Raw genomic sequence first — 22968 nt, forward strand, 5'->3', positions numbered from 1 at the left:
GGTGTGTGAATATCTGTTTTCAAATAAGGTTTGGTGATAAGGGTGTACACTGAGAGATCTGGAGGCTAAGGTTTAGGGAAACATGCAGAGTTGAGAGGGAAGCACAACAATCCACACAAAGGACTTGAATCTGACACCTTCATCCACCTGTATATGCTTGCATTAGCGGTCCTCAAACACACAAAAAAAAACACAACAATAATCTGTATTTGTTATCACTCACTAGGAAAATGTGTATAACAACATTGGTCAAACTTAAATATGCAGGAGTTTAAATATGTAATACAGGGTATTTGTTATAAAACAGTTGTGTTGTGTATTTTGGCAGTAGCACAGCCAAAACACAGCCCTTATGACCTCATCCTTCTCTGATTTGCTTAGAAGAAAGCGTCACAGTCTCCAGCATGTATAAACCCAGACATTTTAGGGGGTGGAGGTCAGGTCTTCCCTGATTCAGTTAGGAGGCCTCTTACAGAGTGTGTGAGAGAGTGTGATGCAGCTGCTGTGGGTGGTAGTGATGGGGGTGTTAGGAGCCTTTTGGGCAGAGGGAGAGGAGGCTCTCTGTCGGATACTGGGGAGCCCAGAGTTCCCTATGCTGTCCAAAGAAGGAGACGTGACTATAGGAGGAGCCTTTACCATCCACACCGAAATCTCAGAGCCCCCGCTCTCCTTCACAGACACACCACCTCCTCTCACCTGCTACAGGTAAGCTCTCCTTCACAGACACACCACCTCCTCTCACCTGCTACAGGTAAGCTCTCCTTCACAGACACACCACCTCCTCTCACCTGCTCCAGGTAAGCTCTTTCACAGTCACCCAGTCTCTGTGATGGATTTGTGTGTCATTGACTTGACCATTTTTTTTTTGACAAATAGAAAAGAAGATTGGAATCTTAAGATTCAAAGAAGAACTAAACCTGACAATGAAATCAGACCATGGTCATTTCTGCAGTTTCACATCTTCTACCAGACGAACCTAATGCAATGCTATTTTTCCCCATTTTGTTTCCGCAGCATGAACCTCATAGATTTTCATTTAGCTCAGACCATGATCTTCGCCATCGAAGAGATCAATAACAGCAGTTCTCTGCTCCCCAACATCTCTATTGGCTACAGGATATATGATAGTTGTGGCTCGACTCTGTCCTCCATGCGTGCGGTTATGGCTCTGATGAACGGTCAGGAGAGGACGGTGGGAAAGACCTGCTCTGGCCAATCAGCAGTCCACGCCATCATCGGTGCCTCTGATTCTTCCTCTACTATTGTGATGTCACGATCCACAGGAGCTTTTCAAATACCAGTGGTAATGAAGTCACACATAAAGTTGAACAATACTGGCTGATGAAAAATGATTACTATTGTCTTATTCCTCCTGTTCTATCTAGATCAGTCACTTAGCCACCTGTGCGTGTCTGAGTAACAGAAAGGAGTTCCCCTCCTTCTTCAGAACCATCCCCAGTGACTTCTACCAGAGTAGAGCCCTGGCCCAACTGGTCAAATACTTTGGCTGGACCTGGGTGGGGGCTGTTAGAAGTGACAACGCCTACGGCAACAACGGCATGGCGACCTTCGTGGAGGCTGCCGGTCTGGAGGGTGTGTGTATAGAGTACTCTGAGGCTATCTTATGGAACAACCCCAGGGAGCAGATAGCCAGAGTGGTTGAGGTGATCAGCAGGGCCAGCTCCAAGGTTGTGGTGGCTTTTCTGTCCCAGTTGGACATGGATTTTCTGCTGGAGGAGGCACTGGCCCAGAACCTGACCGGGCTGCAGTGGGTGGGCAGTGAGTCCTGGATAAGTATTGATCGCCTGGCCACTAGGAGGAGCTCTGCTGTCCTCAGCGGCACTCTGGGATTCACCATCAGTAAGTCTAAGATCCCAGGCCTCAGAGAGTTCCTGCTCCGGGTCGGTCCAGCCCAGGATCCAAACAACAACCTGCTCAGAGAGTTCTGGGAGACCACGTTCAGTTGCAGGTTTTCCCCTCAGCAGGAGAAAGACGGTGGGCCTAGGCAGAGTCAGTGCTCTGGGTCTGAGAGACTGGAGGAAATCAGTAACCCCTTTACTGACACTTCCGAGCTGAGGTTCTCTAATAATGTGTATAAGGCAGTGTATGCTGTGGCCCACTCCATACATGACCTGCTGACCTGCAGGCACGGTGAAGGCCAAGGTGGGAATAGGAACTGTGCACACAGAGACAGCATTGAGCCAGGACAGGTGAGCGGCTACCTCTATCGGCCACCAAAAGTTAATTTTGTTAAACTGATTTGATTATTGACTGACAGGTTTTATGGAAATGCCAAATAAATACAATCACACAATGTTATTTCTAAAGTACTTGAATTCTACAGTCTTAGAAAAAAGGTGCTATCTAGAACCTAAAGGGTTCTTCAGCTGTCCCCATAGGAGAACCCTTTGAGGAACCCTTTTTGGTTTCAAGTAGAATACTTTGGGTTCCAGGTAGAACCATTTTGGGTTCCAGGTAGAACCATTTTGGGTTCCATATAAAACATTTTCCATAGAGGGTTCTACATGGAACCCAAAGGGTTCTACCTGGAACCAAAAATGATTCTACCTTGAACCAAAAAGCGTTCTCCTATGGGGACAGTGTTGTGTATGTATTTTACACTATAAGTACATGTTGATTATTTTAACTCTTGCAGGTGTTGAGATACCTGCGAGACGTAAACTTCACCATGAAGTCTGGGGAGAGAGTTTATTTTGATGAGAACGGAGACCCCACAGCCATCTATGAGCTAGTGAACTGGCAGAGAGACCAGGCAGGAGAGATTGTGTTTGTCACCGTGGGGAATTACAATGCTTCTCTCCCTAAAGGAAACCAGTTTGCCATGAATGGGATACAGATAGTATGGGCTGGCAATCCCTTAAAGGTACACAGTTACACAGAAAACACATGGTAGCAAGTACAGGTACTTTATAAAAAATACAGATAATTACATTACATATATTTTAATTGATGGGAGAAATCTGTTGACACAAACTGTAAGAATGAATTGAATGATTGTGTAACCAATGGGTTTAATAATGTGAGTGAAGGATTAAAGAGAGAGAGAGACAGGGAGAGGGAGTGAGCAGGTGTTGTATTGTGTTTCAGAGGCCTCGGTCTGTGTGTAGTGACAGCTGCCTCCCAGGGTTCCGCCAAGCAGAGATCAAAGGAATGCCAGTCTGCTGTTTTTCCTGTATTCCCTGTGCTGCTGGAGAGATCAGCAACCTAACAGGTGAGACAACTGATACCACCGCCAGCCCTATACTCTTAGAAAAAAGGGTTCCAAAAGGGTTCTTCGGGTGTCCCCATAGGATAACCCTTTTTGGATCCAGGTAGAACCCTTTTTGGTTCCAGGTAGAACTATTTTGTGTTCCATGTAGAACCCTATATGGAAAAGGTTTTATATGGAACCCAAAATGGTTCTACCTGGAACCAAAAAGGGTTCTTGAAAGGGTTCTCCTATGGGGACCGCCGAAGATTCCCTTTAGAGTCTAGATAGCATGTTTTTTCCAAGAGTGTAGCCTTCTGGGAGCCCTAAGCAACATTTATTTTTGTTCTGGGGGCCACTAGCGGCCTCTGATGTCGCTCTGACTGATACTAACCAAATCCACTGACCAAAAACATACATCAAATGTAGAATGTGTTAACTTCTAGAATATAATACACGACTTGACTATAGATCAGGGTTCTGACATTAGTGTTTTCCTTGTAGATTCAGCTAAATGCACACAGTGTTCCCTGGAATACTGGTCCAACGGAGACAAGAGTCGCTGTGTCCCAAAGGTGGTGGAATTTCTCTCATTTGACGAAACCATGGGAATCCTCCTGGCTGCAATCTCATTGGTTGGAGCGTGTTTAACCATAGTGGTGTCATTGATCTTCTTTTGCTTCCGAGAGACTCCGATCGTCAAGGCCAGCAACTCTGAGCTGAGCTTCCTGCTGCTCTTCTCCTTGACTCTGTGTTTTCTTTGTTCTCTTACTTTCATTGGCCGGCCCTCTGAGTGGTCCTGTATGCTGCGCCACACAGCGTTTGGGATAACCTTTGCTCTCTGTATGTCCTGCGTCCTGGCGAAGACCATAGCGGTGGTGATAGCTTTCCAGGCCACAATGCCAGGCAATACAGTTCCCCAGTGCTCTATTCCTCTCCAGAGAATCAGTGTGTTCAGCTGTACCCTCCTACAGGTGGTTATATGTGTTCTCTGGTTAGCTCTCGACCCCTCAGTCCCAGTCAAAAACACAGCCCACGCCACTGAAAAGGTAATTCTAGAGTGTGATGTGGGTTCAGCTATTGGTTTCTGGGCTGTGTTGGGGTATATAGGACTCCTGGCTCTCTTGTGCTTTGTGCTGGCTTTTCTGGCTCGAAAGCTGCCTGATAACTTCAGTGAGGCAAAATTCATCACCTTCAGCATGCTCATATTCTGTGCAGTCTGGATCACCTTTATCCCAGCTTATGTCAGCTCTCCTGGGAAGTTCACTGTAGCTGTGGAGATATTTGCCATTTTGGCCTCCAGTTTTGGGTTGCTTTTCTGTATATTTGGTCCAAAGTGTTATATCATATTACTTAAACCAGAGAAAAATACAAAAAAACACATAATGGGGAAAAGTCTTGCTAAATCACAATAATGTAATTTATGGAACGGGGATCTGGTGGAAAAAGGTTTCAATTTAATTCAGGGGGAGGTTTTAGTATTTTTTTAGTCTAGTCCAGAAGAGGGTCATGTAATTTGTAATTGTTGACAATATTTGTAGATGTTTTAGAATTGGTTGCTTATTAGGCTATATCTCCATGTGTGCCCGATGCCGCCCCTCATCTCTGATTCTCCGCACTGCGCGCAACATCAAGTGCGTCTATAGGCTGTTTAGTGTGGTCTCAATCAAATGATCCATACTGTAGGCTATAATCCTAGGCTATACGAAGTGCATGCTTGGAGAAGCACAGTTATTTATTTTTATATAGAAGCACCGTGGCTAGGAAAAACTCCCTAGCAAGGCAAAACCCTAGTAAACCTAGAGAGGAACCAGGCTCTGAGGGGTGGACAGTGCTCTTCTGGCTGTGCCGGATTGAGATTATAAGAGTACATGGCCATTAAGGCCAGATGGTTCTTCAAGATGTTCAAATGTTCATAGATGACCAGCAGGGTCAAATAATAATCAGTGGTTGTAGAGGGTGCAACAGGTCAGCACCTCAGGAGTAAATGTCAGATTGCTTTTCATAGCCGATCTTTCAGAGGTTGAGACAGCAGGTGCGTTAGAGAAAGAGAGAGAGAGAGTCCAAAACAGCAGGTCCGGGACAAGGTACAACGTTCGGTGAACAGGTCAGGGTTCCATAGCCGCAGGCAGAACAGTTGAAACTGGAGCAGCAGCACGACCAGGTGGACTAGGGACAGCCAGGAGTCATCGGGCCAGGTAGTTCTGAGGCATGGTCCAAGGGCTCAGGTCCTCCGGGAGGGGAGTGAAGAGAGAGAGAGAGAGATGGGAGAATTAGACACCAGATAAGACAGGAGAATTTCACCAGATAGGACAGACTGAACCTAGCCCCCCAGCACATAGACTATTGCAGCATAGATACTGGAGGTTGAGATAGCACCCACACTACGAGAGGGATAATCTCCTATAGCATCACACCCATCATTAACGGTAACATAGAAAGAGGTCCAGATGGAGGGCTGTCAGGACCCTGACATGTGAGACACCGCAGCTGGAAGACCTCCTGGTGATCACTCCGCTAACAGTCACAGCTAAGGCTGGGGAGCCTGTGTGCAGACCTTATGGAACAATATAACTGTCACAGTTCTCAAAGGAGGGAGACATCAACATAGGAGACATTTTCTCCTTTCACCAAAACCCAGTCAGTGTGAACCCAACTTTGCAGGTCAACCCAGGAAACATCCAGTGTGAAGGGTAAGAAAGTGTTGAAAAACAGTTATTGCTTTAACGTCTCTTTTTCACATATACAAACATGTATGATCACAGAGTAAGACTAATCATATTTTAAAAAGTGTTGAAAACCATCTGTATCTGCCTGGGATTTCATTGCCTAAAACTGAAGTGACAGTACTAGATCTCCTCTTTGCAGGCTGGACCCAGGTGAGCTCCAGTACAACCTGAACATGATCTTTGCCATAGTGGAGATAAATAACAGCTCAGAGCTGCTGCCAGGGCTGTCTCTGGCCTACAGGATCCTTTTAACTCGTGCCTCACCCTCTGTGCGGGCGTCCCTGGCTCTGATAAACGGATATGAGGAGGGGCCACAGAGCTGAACCAAGCCCGACCACCGTACACGCTGTCATAGGGGAGAGCACCACCTCCACTAAAGGCATGGCACGCACCGTGGAACCCTTCCACATACCAGTGGTGAGTCAGGGAGTGTCTGGCATGGTGCATACCATGGAACCCTTCCACATACCAGTGGTGAGTCAGGGAGTGTCTGGCATGGTGCATACCATGGAACCCTTCCACATACCAGTGGTGAGTCAGGGAGTGTCTGGCATGGTGTGTACCATGGAACCCTTCCACATACCAGTGGTGAGTCAGGGAGTGTCTGGCATGGTGCATACCATGGAACCCTTCCACATACCAGTGGTGAGTCAGGGAGTGTCTGGCATGGTGCATACCATGGAACCCTTCCACATACCAGTGGTGAGTCAGGGAGTGTCTGTCTATATGCATTACTACGAGAGAAAGGCAGAGATGATACTATGTGAAAATACTGTCTTGCCTATGTGCTACTTTTAACGGAATTAAAATGAACTGTCTTGTGTTTGTTTTTTTTGTCTTCCAGCTCAGTCATTCAGCCAGCTGTGCTTGTCTGAGTAACAGAAGGCAATACCCTTCATACTTAAGAACCATTTCTAGTGACCTCTACATGAACAGAGCCGTGGCCCAGCTGGTCAAACACTTTGGCTGGACTTGGGTGGGGGCCATCAGAACCAACAGTGACTATGGTAACAAAGCCAAACAATTACACCTTTAGCCTGAAACTCTGTGGCTGTCACACCCTGATCTGTTTCACCTGTCCTTGTGATTGTCTCCACCCCCCTCCAGGTGTCGCCTATCTTCCCCATTATCCCCTGTGTATTTATACCTGTGTTCTCTGTTTGTCTGTTGCCAGTTCATCTTGTTTGTCAAGTCAACCAGCGTTTTAGGTCTCAGCTCCTGCTTTTCCCAGTCTCTCTTTTTCTCGCCCTCCTGGTTTTGACCCTTGCCTACCCTGACTCTGAGCCCTCCTGCCTGACCACTCTGCCTGCCCCTGAGCCTGCCTGTCGACCTGTACCTTTGCCCCACCTCTGGATTATTGACCTCTGCCTACCCTGACCCTGAGCCTGCCTGCCGTCCGGTACCGTTGCCCCACCTCTGGTTTACTGACCCCTGCCTGACTTTACCAGCCTATTGCCTGCCCCTGTGGATTAATAAACCATTGTTAATTCGGCGTGTCTGCATCTGGGTCTTACCTTCATACCTGAGAGTCGATTTACTAAACCAACAAATAACACCTGTAGCCTGTAAATCTGTGGCTTTACTAAGCCAACAAATAACGTCTGTAGCCTGTGAAACTGTGGCTTTACTTAGCCAACAAATAACGTCTTTAGCCTGTGACACTGTGGCTTTACTAAACCAACAAATAACGTCTTTAGCCTGTGACACTGTGGCTTTACTAAACCAACCAACAACGTCTGTAGCCTGTGACACTGTGGCTTTACTAAGACAATAAATAACACCTGTAGCCTGTGTCGCGATGTCAGTGGAAAAAGCAAGATTGTGTTAAAAAGACCTCCAGGTGTTGCATTACCTTACCCAGGTGAATTTCACCACTAAGCATGGTGAGAGGGTGTTATTGATGTCTACACCCTGGTCAGCAAGGTGAGAGGGTGTTATTGATGGCTACGTCCTGGTCAGCAAGGTGAGAGGGTGTTATTTGATGACTAAGGCCTGGTCAGCAAGGTGAGAGGGTGTTATTTGATGGCTAAGGCTTGGTCAGCAAGGTGAGAGGGTGTTATTTGATGGCTACACCCTGGTCAGCAAGGTGAGAGGGTGAGATGGTGTTATTTGATTGCTAAGGCCTGGTCAGCAAGGTGAGAGGGTGTTATTTGATGGCTACACCCTGGTCAGGAAGGTGAGAGGGTGTTATTTGATGGCTAAGGCCTGGTCAGCAAGGTGAGAGGGTGTTATTTGATGGCTAAGGCCTGGTCAGGAAGGTGAGAGGGTGTTATTTGATGGCTACACCCTGGTCAGCAAGGTGAGAGGGTGTTATTTGATGGCTACACCCTGGTCAGCAAGGTGATAGGGTGTTATTTGATGGCTAAGGCCTGGTCAGGAAGGTGAGAGGGTGTTATTTGATGGCTACACCCTGGTCAGCAAGGTGAGAGGGTGAGATGGTGTTATTTGATTGCTAAGACCTGGTCCGCAAGGTGAGAGGGTGTTATTTGATGGCTACACCCTGGTCAGCAAGGTGAGAGGGTGTTAATTGATGGCTAAGGCCTGGTCAGCAAGGTGAGAGGGTGTTATTTGATGGCTAAGGCCTGGTCAGGAAGGTGAGAGGGTGAGATGGTGTTATTTGATTGCTAAGGCCTGGTCAGCAAGGTGAGAGGGTGTTATTTGATGGCTACACCCTGGGCAGCATGGTGAGAGGGTGTTATTTGATGGCTACACCCTGGGCAGCATGGTGAGAGGGTGTTATTTGATGGCTATGCCCTGGTCAGCAAGGTGAGAGGGTGTTTTTTGATGGCTAAGGCCTGGTCAGCAAGGTGAGAGTGTGTTATTTGATGGCTACGTCCTGGTCAGCAAGGTGAGAGTGTGTTATTTGATGGCTACGTCCTGGTCAGCATGGTGAGAGGGGGTTATTTGATGGCTAAGGCCTGGTCAGCAAGGTGAGAGGGTGAGATGGTGTTATTTGATTGCTAAGGCCTGGTCAGCAAGGTGAGAGGGTGTTATTTGATGGCTACACCCTGGTCAGCAAGGTGAGAGGGTGTTCTTTGATGGTTAAGGCCTGTTCAGCAAGGTGAGAGGGTGAGATGGTGTTATTTGATTGCTAAGGCCTGGTCAGCAAGGTGAGAGGGTGTTATTTGATGGCTAAGGCCTGGTCAGCAAGGTGAGAGGGTGTTCTTTGATGGCTACAGCCTGGTCAGCATGGTGAGCGGGGTTTATTTGATGGCTAAGGCCTGGTCAGGAAGGTGAGATGGTGTTATTTGATGGCTATGCCCTGGTCAGCAAGGTGAGAGGGTGTTATTTGATGGCTACGTCCTGGTCAGCAAGGTGAGAGGGTGTTATTTGATGGCTACACCCTGGTCAGCAAGGTGAGAGGGTGTTATTGACGGATACGGCCTGGGCAGCATGGTGAGAGGGTGTTATTTGATGGCTACGGCCTGTTCAGCAAGGTGAGAGGGTGAGATGGTGTTATTTGATTGCTAAGGCCTGGTCAGCAAGGTGAGAGGGTGTTATTTGATGGCTACGGCCTGTTCAGCAAGGTGAGAGGGTGAGATGGTGTTATTTGATTGCTAAGGCCTGGTCAGCAAGGTGAGAGTGTGTTATTTGATGGCTAAGGCCTGGTCAGCAAGGTGAGAGGGTGTTATTTGATGGCTAAGGCCTGGTCAGGAAGGTGAGAGGGTGTTATTTGATGGCTACACCCTGGTCAGCAAGGTGAGAGGGTGTTATTTGATGGCTACACCCTGGTCAGCAAGGTGAGAGGGTGAGATGGTGTTATTTGATTGCTAAGACCTGGTCCGCAAGGTGAGAGGGTGTTATTTGATGGCTACACCCTGGTCAGCAAGGTGAGAGGGTGTTATTTGATGGCTAAGGCCTGGTCAGCAAGGTGAGAGGGTGTTATTTGATGGCTAAGGCCTGGTCAGGAAGGTGAGAGGGTGAGATGGTGTTATTTGATTGCTAAGGCCTGGTCAGCAAGGTGAGAGGGTGTTATTTGATGGCTACACCCTGGTCAGCAAGGTGAGAGGGTGTTATTTGATGGCTAAGGCCTGGTCAGCAAGGTGAGAGGGTGTTATTTGATGGCTACACCCTGGGCAGCATGGTGAGAGGGTGTTATTTGATGGCTACACCCTGGGCAGCATGGTGAGAGGGTGTTATTTGATGGCTATGCCCTGGTCAGCAAGGTGAGAGGGTGTTATTTGATGGCTAAGGCCTGGTCAGCAAGGTGAGAGGGTGTTATTTGATGGCTACGTCCTGGTCAGCAAGGTGAGAGGGTGTTATTTGATGGCTATGCCCTGGTCAGCAAGGTGAGAGGGTGTTATTTGATGGCTATGCCCTGGTCAGCAAGGTGAGAGGGTGTTATTTGATGGCTATGCCCTGGTCAGCAAGGTGAGAGGGTGTTATTTGATGGCTACACCCTGGGCAGCATGGTGAGAGGGTGTTATTTGATGGCTACACCCTGGGCAGCATGGTGAGAGGGTGTTAATGACGGCTACGGCCTGGGCAGCATGGTGAGAGGGTGTTATTGATGTCTACACCCTGGTCAGCAAGGAGAGAGGGTGTTAATGACGGCTACGGCCTGGGCAGCATGGTGAGAGGGTGTTATTGATGTCTACACCCTGGTCAGCAAGGAGAGAGGGTGTTAATGACGACTACGGCCTGGGCAGCATGGTGAGAGGGTGTTATTGACGGATTTGGCCATGGCAGCATGGTGAGAGGGTGTTATTTGATGGCTAAGGCCTGGTCAGCAAGGTGAGAGGGTGTTATTGATGGCTAAGGCCTGGTCAGCAAGGTGAGAGGGTGTTATTTGATGGCTACAGCCTGGTCAGCATGGTGAGCGGGGTTTATTTGATGGCTAAGGCCTGGTCAGGAAGGTGAGAGGGTGTTATTTGATGGCTACGGCCTGGTCAGCAAGGTGAGAGGGTGAGATGGTGTTATTTGATTGCTAAGGCCTGGTCAGCAAGGTGAGAGGGTGTTATTTGATGGCTACGTCCTGGTCAGCAAGGTGAGAGGGTGTTATTTGATGGCTATGCCCTGGTCAGCAAGGTGAGAGGGTGTTATTTGATGGCTATGCCCTGGTCAGCAAGGTGAGAGGGTGTTATTTGATGGCTATGCCCTGGTCAGCAAGGTGAGAGGGTGTTATTTGATGGCTACACCCTGGGCAGCATGGTGAGAGGGTGTTATTTGATGGCTACACCCTGGGCAGCATGGTGAGAGGGTGTTAATGACGGCTACGGCCTGGGCAGCATGGTGAGAGGGTGTTATTGATGTCTACACCCTGGTCAGCAAGGAGAGAGGGTGTTAATGACGGCTACGGCCTGGGCAGCATGGTGAGAGGGTGTTATTGATGTCTACACCCTGGTCAGCAAGGAGAGAGGGTGTTAATGACGACTACGGCCTGGGCAGCATGGTGAGAGGGTGTTATTGACGGATTTGGCCATGGCAGCATGGTGAGAGGGTGTTATTTGATGGCTAAGGCCTGGTCAGCAAGGTGAGAGGGTGTTATTGATGGCTAAGGCCTGGTCAGCAAGGTGAGAGGGTGTTATTTGATGGCTACAGCCTGGTCAGCATGGTGAGCGGGGTTTATTTGATGGCTAAGGCCTGGTCAGGAAGGTGAGAGGGTGTTATTTGATGGCTACGGCCTGGTCAGCAAGGTGAGAGGGTGTTATTTGATGGCTACAGCCTGGTCAGCATGGTGAGAGGGGGTTATTTGATGGTTACGTCCTGGCAGCATGGTGAGAGGGTGTTATTTGATGACTATGCCCTGGTCAGCAAGGTGAGAGTGTGTTATTTGATGGCTACGTCCTGGTCAGCAAGGTGAGAGGGTGTTTTTTGATGGCTAAGGCCTGGTCAGCAAGGTGAGAGTGTGTTATTTGATGGCTACGTCCTGGTCAGCAAGGTGAGAGTGTGTTATTTGATGGCTACGTCCTGGTCAGCATGGTGAGAGGGGGTTATTTGATGGCTAAGGCCTGGTCAGCAAGGTGAGAGGGTGAGATGGTTTTATTTGATTGCTAAGGCCTGGTCAGCAAGGTGAGAGGGTGTTATTTGATGGCTACACCCTGGTCAGCAAGGTGAGAGGGTGTTCTTTGATGGCTAAGGCCTGGTCAGCAAGGTGAGAGGGTGTTATTTGATGGCTACACCCTGGGCAGCATGGTGAGAGGGTGTTATTTGATGGCTACACCCTGGGCAGCATGGTGAGAGGGTGTTATTTGATGGCTATGCCCTGGTCAGCAAGGTGAGAGGGTGTTATTTGATGGCTACGGCCTGGTCAGCAAGGTGAGAGGGTGTTATTTGATGGCTACAGCCTGGTCAGCATGGTGAGAGGGGGTTATTTGATGGTTACGTCCTGGCAGCATGGTGAGAGGGTGTTATTTGATGACTATGCCCTGGTCAGCAAGGTGAGAGTGTGTTATTTGATGGCTACGTCCTGGTCAGCAAGGTGAGAGGGTGTTTTTTGATGGCTAAGGCCTGGTCAGCAAGGTGAGAGTGTGTTATTTGATGGCTACGTCCTGGTCAGCAAGGTGAGAGTGTGTTATTTGATGGCTACGTCCTGGTCAGCATGGTGAGAGGGGGTTATTTGATGGCTAAGGCCTGGTCAGCAAGGTGAGAGGGTGAGATGGTGTTATTTGATTGCTAAGGCCTGGTCAGCAAGGTGAGAGGGTGTTATTTGATGGCTACACCCTGGTCAGCAAGGTGAGAGGGTGTTCTTTGATGGCTAAGGCCTGTTCAGCAAGGTGAGAGGGTGAGATGGTGTTATTTGATTGCTAAGGCCTGGTCAGCAAGGTGAGAGGGTGTTATTTGATGGCTAAGGCCTGGTCAGCAAGGTGAGAGGGTGTTCTTTGATGGCTACAGCCTGGTCAGCATGGTGAGCGGGGTTTATTTGATGGCTAAGGCCTGGTCAGGAAGGTGAGATGGTGTTATTTGATGGCTATGCCCTGGTCAGCAAGGTGAGAGGGTGTTATTTGATGGCTACGTCCTGGTCAGCAAGGTGAGAGGGTGTTATTTGATGGCTACACCCTGGTCAGCAAGGTGAGAGGGTGTTATTGACGGATACGGCCTGGGCAGCATGGTGAGAGGGTGTTATTTGATGGCTACGGCCTGTTCAGCAAGGTGAGAGGGTGAGATGGTGTTATTTGATTGCTAAGGCCTGGTCAGCAAGGTGAGAGGGTGTTATTTGATGGCTACGGCCTGTTCAGCAAGGTGAGAGGGTGAGATGGTGTTATTTGATTGCTAAGGCCTGGTCAGCAAGGTGAGAGTGTGTTATTTGATGGCTACGTCCTGGTCAGCAAGGTGAGAGGGTGTTATTTGATGGCTAAGGCCTGGTCAGCAAGGTGAGAGGGTGTTATTTGATGGCTACGGCCTGTTCAGCAAGGTGAGAGGGTGAGATGGTGTTATTTGATTGCTAAGGCCTGGTCAGCAAGGTGAGAGGGTGTTATTTGATGGCTACACCCTGGTCAGCAAGGTGAGAGGGTGTTATTTGATTGCTAAGGCCTGGTTAGGAAGGTGAGAGGGTGTTATTTGATGGCTACACCCTGGTCAGCAAGGTGAGAGGGTGTTCTTTGATGGCTACAGCCTGGTCAGCATGGTGAGCAGGGTTTATTTGATGGCTAAGGCCTGGTCAGCAAGGTGAGAGGGTGTTATTGACGGATACGGCCTGGTCAGCATGGTGAGCGGGGTTTATTTGATGGCTAAGGCCTGGTCAGGAAGGTGAGAGGGTGTTATTTGATGGCTATGCCCTGGTCAGCAAGGTGAGAGGGTGTTATTTGATGGCTACAGCCTGGTCAGCATGGTGAGCAGGGTTTATTTGATGGCTATGCCCTGGTCAGCAAGGTGAGAGGGTGTTATTTGATGGCTAAGGCCTGGTCAGGAAGGTGAGAGGGTGTTATTTGATGGCTAAGGCCTGGTCAGCAAGGTGAGAGGGTGTTATTTGATGGCTATGCCCTGGTCAGGAAGGTGAGAGGGTGTTATTTGATGGCTATGCCCTGGTCAGCAAGGTGAGAGGGTGTTATTTGATGGCTACGTCCTGGTCAGCAAGGTGAGAGGTTGTTATTTGATGGCTACGTCCTGGTCAGCAAGGTGAGAGGGTGTTATTTGATGGCTATGCCCTGGTCAGCAAGGTGAGAGGGTGTTATTTGATGGCTACACCCTGGTCAGCAAGGTGAGAGGGTGTTATTTGATGGCTAAGGCCTGTTCAGCAAGGTGAGAGGGTGTTCTTTGATGGCTACAGCCTGGTCAGCATGGTGAGCGGGGTTTATTTGATGGCTAAGGCCTGTTCAGCAAGGTGAGAGGGTGTTCTTTGATGGCTACAGCCTGGTCAGCAAGGTGAGCGGGGTTTATTTGATGGCTAAGGCCTGGTCAGCAAGGTGAGAGGGTGTTCTTTGATGGCTACAGCCTGTTCAGCATGGTGAGCGGGGTTTATTTGATGGCTACGGCCTGTTCAGCAAGGTGAGAGGGTGTTATTTGATGGCTATGGCCTGATCAGCAAGGTGAGAGGGTGTTCTTTGATGGGTACAGCCTGGTCAGCATGGTGAGCGGGGTTTATTTGATGGCTAAGGCCTGGTCAGGAAGGTGAGAGGGTGTTATTTGATGGCTATGCCCTGGTCAGCAAGGTGAGAGGGTGTTATTTGATGGCTACGTCCTGGTCAGCAAGGTGAGAGGTTGTTATTTGATGGCTAAGGCCTGGTCAGCAAGGTGAGAGGGTGTTATTTGATGGCTAAGGCCTGGTCAGCAAGGTGAGAGGGTGTTATTTGATGGTTACGTCCTGGTCAGCAAGGTGAGAGGGGGTTATTTGATGGTTACGTCCTGGTCAGCAAGGTGAGAGGGTGTTATTTGATGGCTATGCCCTGGTCAGCAAGGTGAGAGGGTGTTATTTGATGGTTACGTCCTGGTCAGCATGCTGAGAGGGTGTTATTTGATGGTTACGTCCTGGTCAGCATGCTGAGAGGGTGTTATTTGATGGGCAGGGGGACCCATCGGAGGTCTACGGCCTGGTCAACTGGCAGATGGATAACATAGGGTACATCTTGTTTGAGACCATTGGCTACTATGACACCTCACAGCCAGAGAGCCAGCAGTTTGAGTGCTGTCTGGGCAGGCCATTGGCCTGAGGTAAGGACCTGTTAGGGAGATGGTCTGTGTAACTGTTCTGAATGGCTTTGTGTGTGACTGTGATCCTTTAGGCCAAGTCTATTTACAGTGAACGTTTTGTATTAAAGAATAATGTATGTTTGTGTGTGATTGTGACTAAATATGAGGGATCCCTTGGTTTAAAGTGTGTCTGTGTGTTCCATTTACCCAGGTCTATCTGCAGGGAGAGCTGTCTGCCAGGGACCAGCAGGGCCTTCGTTAAGAAGAAACCTGTCTGCTGCTTCAACTGCATCGCCTGTGCAGACTGGTCAGCAACACCACAAGTGAGACCTCAGGACTCATAGTTTTTATGCTAGCCTTCATCATGTTTATGTTGGGAAAAATCTCAGTCAGCACTTTACTGGTCTATCTAAAGATGTACTCGCTGTACATAATACAATTGTTAATGCGTTCAGATGCAGTGACATGTGCAAAAAGTCAAACGAAGAGGGGGATAACTGCAATTTGAAAGGGATGGAATACATCACCATCAGCGAACTCAAGGTTATACTTTGGTAACCTTCTCTGTGTTTGGTGGGTGTCTGACAATGACAATAGCACTGATATTCTTCCACTACAGACATACTCACATCGTCAGACCCAAACACCTCTGAGCTGAGCTTCGTGCTGCTCTTCTCCTTGACTCTGTGTTTTATGTGTTCTCTTACTTTCATTGGCCGGCCCTCTGAGTGGTCCTGTGTGCTGCGTCACACAGCGTTTGGGATCACGTTCGTCCTCTGCATCTCTTGTGTTCTGGGGAAAACAATAGTGGTGTTGATGGCCTTCAGGGCTACACTTCCAGCCAATAATGTCATGAAATGGTTTGGTCCTCCACAGCAGAGACTCAGTGTTCTGGCTTTCACTCTCATACAGGTCCTGATCTGTGTTCTTTGGTTAATAGTCTCCCCTCCTTTCCCCTACAAGAACATGAAGACAGATAAGGAAAAGGTCATTCTAGAGTGTGATGTGGGTTCAGCTATTGGTTTCTGGGCTGTGTTGGGGTATATAGGACTCCTGGCTCTCTTGTGCTTTGTGCTGGCTTTTCTGGCTCGAAAGCTGCCTGATAACTTCAATGAGGCCAAATTCATCACCTTCAGCATGCTCATATTCTGTGCAGTCTGGATCACCTTTATCCCAGCTTATGTCAGCTAACCTGGGAAGTTCACTGTAGCTGTGGAGATCTTTGCTATTCTGGCCTCCAGTTTTGGATTACTTTTCTGCATATTTGCTCCTAAATGTTTCATTATATTGCGCAGGCCAGAGCAAAACATCAAGAAACATACAGTGGGGCAAAAAAGTATTTAGTCAGCCACCAATTGTGCAAGTTCTCCCACTTAAAAAGATGAGAGAGGCCTGTAATTTTCATCATAGGTACACTTCAACTATGACAGACAAAATGAGGAAAAAAAATCCAGAAAATCACATTGTAGGATTTTTTATGAATTTATTTGCAAATTATGGTGGAAAACTTTTGTTATTGACCAAATACTTATTTTCCACCATAATTTGCAAATAAATTCATAAAAAATCCTACAATGTGATTTTCTGGATTTTTTTTCCTCATTTTGTCTGTCATAGTTGAAGTGTACCTATGATGAAAATTACAGGCCTCTCTCATCTTTTTAAGTGGGAGAACTTGCACAATTGGTGGCTGACTAAATACTTTTTTGCCCCACTGTATGATAGGGAAGACATCCAATGACCTACGATATTAAAGAAACATATTTTGGGATAGGCGTCAACCAAAGCCCTTTAGGATGGATACTGACCATTGACCTATTCAAAGTCTTTCTATAATAAACACAGACACATCATTTCAAAGTCAGTCATGGGTTAACCTCATCCCCAGGCTCAAATGATACCAAAAAATAGAGCCTGGAAACTCTGTGCAATGAAGTGGGACTTGAAAGGGGAATGGTTCAATCAAGCCAGGAGAAAGAAATCCTGCTACAGTTTGACTTTGAAAACTGCAGAAAATCTCACAATGATCATATTACTTTTAGGAAGCCCCAACTGATTCTGAGTTTGGGCATATAACGTTTACGTGTGAGAACTAGGTGCATACTTTAAGATTTCCCGAACTCACTTCCTTGTTTAACCTAATTCGTTTGTAGAGGGCAGGTTCTAAGGGTTATGTTGGTTGGTGATGGACTGAGATATCAGCCAATGTAAATCCGCTCCTGCCATGGACTCCATTCGTGTCTCTTCATGAGACATTGTGAGAGACGGTTCGAAAGAGAAAGAGCCGGCTGGTGGAAAAGATTTGTCATGGGTACATAGATGTTCAATAAGTCCAATAAGTCCTGAACAAACATCCAACAGCACATTATACCAAGCAGCTATATCTACATGGGTGTGGTCGCACATTATGAGAGTCAAGACAATAATGGAGCAGAAAGAAAATCTCATTTTTTGACATAGCCGATGTTTCTCACTGCTCTACCCCAGCGGCCACTGACAGCCTGGTGTGCTTCCACAGGCCCCCTCAGTGACCCCCTCAGTGACTGCTGCTGTCCAGTCCAGGTCCAGATCAGGAGCCCACACACAAGCCCCTTACTGAGCCTCTGTCTCACAGGCCTGCTCTGGACAAGCATGGTCTACTATCTCATCAAAAATGACATTGACTTCTTAAACCTCTCCTCATAGGCCTGTGGGCCACAACCCAATGTGTGTCAATACATCAATGGGCATGTGGCATTCATACCACCATCAACACAAAGCAAGGTCTCAGTGAAATGTGTTATAATGAATATATGTCTGTACTGCATGTATCGTGTAATGTATTAGCTACCCTTCATGTAATATTACAGTGGTTGTAATAAACAATTCAGCTGTCTAATATCTCTGGATCTCCAGTCTTACTTGAATTATCACAATGCTAGAGACAGACACAAATAAATAAAAAACTAGAATGGTCATTTTCTATGAATTGTGTGACTTGCTTCAGCTGGTCAAATTTATTTGTATGTAGTAGTAGTAACAATAGTAATAGTAAATCAAATTAAATCAAATGTTATTAGTCACATGCGCAGAATACAACTGGTCTGGACCTTACAGTGAAATGTTTACTTACGATCCCCTAACCAACAATGCAGTTTAAAGAAATACAGATAAGAATAAGAAATAAAACTAACAAGTAATTAAAGAGCAGCAGTAAAATAACAATAGTGAGACTATATACAGGAGGGTACCGGTACTTAGTCAATGTGCGGGGGCACCCTGAAAAAGGGGGAGGCTTGCAAGACGAAGAACACCATCCCAACCGTGAAGCACGGGGGTGGCAGGATCATGTTGTGGGGTTTTTTTGCTGCGGGAGGGACTGGTGCACTTCACAAATCGATGGCATCATGAGGACGGAAAATTATGTGGATATATTGAAGCAACATCTCAAGACATCAATCAGGAAGTTAAAGCTTGGTGTCACGATCGTTATAATGAGTGGACCAAAGCGCATCGTGATCTGGGTTCCACATCTTTTTATTACTAGGTGAAACTCACAGCAAAACAAAACAATAAATCGCAAAACGAAACGTGAAGCTACTATAGTGCTCCTAGGCAACTATACATAGTCAAGATCCCACAAAACACAATGGGGAAATGGCTGCCTAAATATGATCCCCAATCAGAGACAACGATAAACAGCTGCCTCTGATTGGGAACCATACCAGGCCAACATAGATCATTAATCACCTAGATAACCAACCCTAGTCATTGTCACGCCCCAACCACCATAGAGAATAAACAGCTCTCTATGGTCAGTGCGTGACACTTGGTCGCAAATGGGAATGTGAAGAAAGAAATGAAAGCTGATTAAATCATTCTCTCTACTATTATTCTGACATTTCACATTCAGAAAAGAAGTGGTGATCCTAACTGGCCTAAGACAGAGAATTTTTACTAGTATTAAATGTCAGGAATTGTGAAAAACGGAGTTTAAATGTATTTGGCTAGGTGTATGTAAACTTCCGACTTCACCTGTACCTTACCAGTCAAAAGTTTGGACACACCTACTCATTTAAGGGTTTTAATTTATTTTTTACAATTTTCTACATTGTAGAATAATAGTGAAGACATCAAAATTATGAAATAACACACTTAGAATCATGTAGTAACCATAAAAGTGTTAAACAAATCAAAATATATTTTATATTTGTGATTCTTCAAAATAGCCACACTTTGCCTTCATGAAGTAGTCGCCTGGAATGCAATACAGAAGATAGCCCTGTTTGGTAAAAGACCAAGTCCATTTTATGACAAGAACAGCTCAAATAAGAAAAGAGAAACAGCAGTCCATCATTACTTTAAGACATGAAGGTCAGTCAAAATGGAACTTTTGCAAAGACCATCAAGCGCTATGATGAAACTGGCTCTCATGAGGCCCACCACAGGAAAGGAAGACCCAGAGTTACCTCTGCTGCAGAGGATAAGTTCATTAGAGTTACCAGCCTCAGAAATTGCAGCCACATAAATGCTTTACTGTCACGTTCCTGACCTTATTTCCCTTGTTTTGTATTTATTTAGTTGGTCAGGGCGTGAGTTGGGGTGGGTTGTCTATGTGTGTTTTCTATGTTGGGATTTTTGTGTGCGGCCTGGTATGATTCTCAATCAGAGGCAGCTGTCAATCGTTGTCCCTGATTGAGAATCATACTTAGGCAGCCGGGGTTTCACGTTTAGTTTGTGGGTGTTTGTTCCTGTGTCAGTGTTTGTGCCACACGGGACTGTTTTCGTTCGTTCGTTCGTGTGTTCTTTCCTGTTCGTGCGTTCTTGTTTTATGTTCTCAAGTGCAGGTCTGTTCACGTCGTTTATTGTTTTGTAGTTTGTTTAAGAGTTTTTCCGCCTTCGTCTTTCTTAAATAAACAAATATGTATTCAACCCACGCTGCGTTTTGGTCCGATCCATGCACATCCTCAGACGAGGAGGAGGACGAGCGTTACATTTACAGAGTTCAAGTAGCAGACAACATCAACTGTTCAGAGTAGACCGTGTGAATCAGGCCTTCATGGTCGAGTTGCTGCTAGTACTAAAGGACACCAACAAGAAGAAGAGACTTGCTTAGGCCAAGAAGCACGAGCAATGGAGAGTAGACCGGTGGAAATCTGTCATTTGGTCTGATGAGTCCAAATTTGAGATTTTTGGTTCCAACCGCTGAGTCTGCGAGATGCAGAGTAGGTGAATGAATGATCTCCCCATGTGTGGTTCCCACCGTGAAGCATGGAGGAGGAAGTGGGATGGTGTTTTGCTCGTGACACTGTCAGTGATTTATTTAGAATTCAAGGCACACTTAACCAGAATGGCTTCCACAGCATTCTGTAGTGATACGCCATCCCATCTGGTTGGCACTTAGTGGGTCTATCATTTGTTTTTCAACAGGACAATGACCTAAAACAGGCTGTGTAAGGGCTACTTGACCAATGAGAGTGATGGAGTGCTGCATTAGATGACCTGACCTCCACAATCACCCCACCTCAACCCAATTGAGATGGTTTGGGATGAGTTGGAATGCAGAGTGAAGGAAAAGCAGACAACCCGTACTCAACGTATGTGGGAACTCCTTCAAGACTGTTGGAAAAGCATCCCTCATGAAGCTGGATGAGAGAATGTTAAGAGTGTGCAAAGCTGTCATCAAGGCAATTTAAAACACATTTGTTTTACTCAATTGCACTCAGCTATGTTTAGACTGTTGTTGTTCATGTTTTGCTGTGTTCTAGTGTACTATGTAATATATTTCTTTCTTATTCTTGACACTTCTCCCAGTCATATTTAAGGTTAGAACTACCTTTCTAAGTGTCCTGATACTTCGAGCTTGGAGTTGTATTTTTATGATAACATAGCTACAGGATTTCACTTTTTAATGTGTATAGTATTGCTTACTAGGTGTGTCCAATCAATTTTGTAACCACTCCCTCTTCTAATTATGGCTGATTGGAAAAGCTGTTCAAAAGAGGACATTGTATATTTTTTTGTACTCCCTGACGAAGGCGTTGCAGCCGAAACGCGTCGGATTTTTATAACTTTGTTTCTATTGAACATGCCATACTAATAAAGGCATTTTAATTAATTATATGAAAAGTGCCTTGGTCCTCTTTTCTTTTTGATGACCAATTTACCCCTTTTACCAAAGAGCACCTTCTGTCTACCATAATTTACTATTGTGTACCTTAGTAGCGCTTCCCTTCCTCCTCTTTCTACACATTTGTTTTACATTTAAAACGTCTCTGGGATAGGTTCTAGTTTCCTGAATTTCCTCCTAACTGACGTGCCCAGGATATGCATATAATTGGTAATATTTGATAGAAAACACGTTGAAATTTCTAAAACTGTTACGATAATATCTGAGACTATAACAGAAATGATATGGCAGGCGTAAATCCGAAGAAAATCGACCAGAATGTTATTTTTTGAGCTCCCAGGCTCTTATTATGGAAACCTATTGTTTCTATATACATCTGTCTCCCAGATTGCAATTCCTATGGATTCCACTTGATGTCAACAGTCTTCATTCAAGGATTCAGGCTTCTTTTTAAAAAACGAGGAAGTATTTGGAGTTTTTGTTATGAGACCACCTGAAGAAAATCAGTCTTTCGGGTCGCGAGGAGCGGGCGCGCGCTTACGAATTTTCCTTTCCTATTGAACATACTACTTTCCGTATGAAATTTTATAGTTTATTTACATTTTAGAGAACCTGAGGACTAAATAGAAATGTCGTTTGACTTGTTGGACAAAGTTTAGCATTAGCTTTTTGGACTAATTTGTGTTGAACGAGTGGATTACTGAAATCAATGGCGCCAACTAAACTTACTTTTAGGGATATAAAGAAGCATTTTATCGAACAAAACGACCATTCATGTTGTAGCTGGGACCCTTGGGATTGCAAATAGAGGACGATCTTCAAAGGTAAGTGATTTATTTAACCTCTACTTCATCACCATCCCTGATCCGGGAGCATCCTCATCAGTAAAAAAGCTGACTAGCATAGCCTAGCATAGCGCCACAAGTAAATACTAGCATATAAATATCATGAAATCACAAGTCCAAGACACCAAATGAAAGATACACATCTTGTGAATCCAGCCATCATTTCCGATTTTTAAAATGTTTTACAGCGAAAACACAATATGTATTTCTATTAGCTAACCACAATAGCAAAAGACTCAACCGCATATTTTCACAATTTTTTTTACCGCATAGGTAGCTATCACAAAACCGACCAAATAGAGATATAATTAGTCACTAACCAAGAAACAACTTCATCAGATGACAGTTTTATAACATGTTATACAATAAATCTATGTTTTGTTCGAAAATGTGCATATTTGAGGTATAAATCATAGTTTTACATTGCAGCTACCATAAAAAATATCACCAAAGCAGCCAGAATAATTACAGAGAGCAAAGTGAAATAACTAAATACTCACCATAAAACATTTATGAAAAATACATGGTGTACAGCAAATGAAAGATAAACATCTTGTGAATCCAGCCAATATTTCCGATTTTTTAAGTGTTTTACAGCGAAAACACAATATAGCATTATATTAGCTTACCACAATAGCCAAACACACAACCGCATTCATTCACCGCAAAGGTAGCGATCGCAAAAAAACAGCAAAAGATATAAAATTATTCACTAACCTTGACAAACTTCATCAGATGACAGTCCTATAACATCATGTTACACAATACATATATGTTTTGTTCGAAAATGTGCATATTTAGCGGTACAAATCGTGGTTTTACAATGTGAATACGTAGCCAAAATGCACAAAATTCTCCGGAGATATTTTGGACAGTCACCTAATCTAATCAAATAACTCATCATAAACTTTACTAGAAAATACATGTTGTACAGCAAATGAAAGATACACTAGTTCTTAACTTCTCACGAGTCACAAACCCAGATCCGGGATCCCCCCATCAAAAAAG

At 45.8% G+C, this 22968-nt stretch overlaps 1 protein-coding gene and 1 pseudogene across 1 annotated transcript; both read left to right on the forward strand.

The window, feature by feature from the left end:
* The first annotated feature begins 547 nt into the window (after nucleotides 1–547).
* On the forward strand, nucleotides 548–4623 carry LOC120018028 (extracellular calcium-sensing receptor-like). Its single transcript, XM_038960983.1, has 6 exons — nucleotides 548–705; nucleotides 1015–1303; nucleotides 1386–2210; nucleotides 2657–2884; nucleotides 3109–3232; nucleotides 3713–4623. The coding sequence occupies exons 1-6, from the start codon at nucleotides 593–595 to the stop codon at nucleotides 4621–4623; spliced, it is 2490 nt and encodes an 829-aa protein (XP_038816911.1). The 5' UTR covers nucleotides 548–592.
* A 174-nt stretch (nucleotides 4624–4797) lies between these two features.
* LOC120018916 lies at nucleotides 4798–17605 on the forward strand (annotated as a pseudogene).
* Nucleotides 17606–22968: the final 5363 nt, after the last annotated feature.

The sequence above is a fragment of the Salvelinus namaycush genome, chromosome 23 (genome assembly GCF_016432855.1).
Source record: "Salvelinus namaycush isolate Seneca chromosome 23, SaNama_1.0, whole genome shotgun sequence".
NCBI lineage: Eukaryota > Metazoa > Chordata > Actinopteri > Salmoniformes > Salmonidae > Salvelinus > Salvelinus namaycush.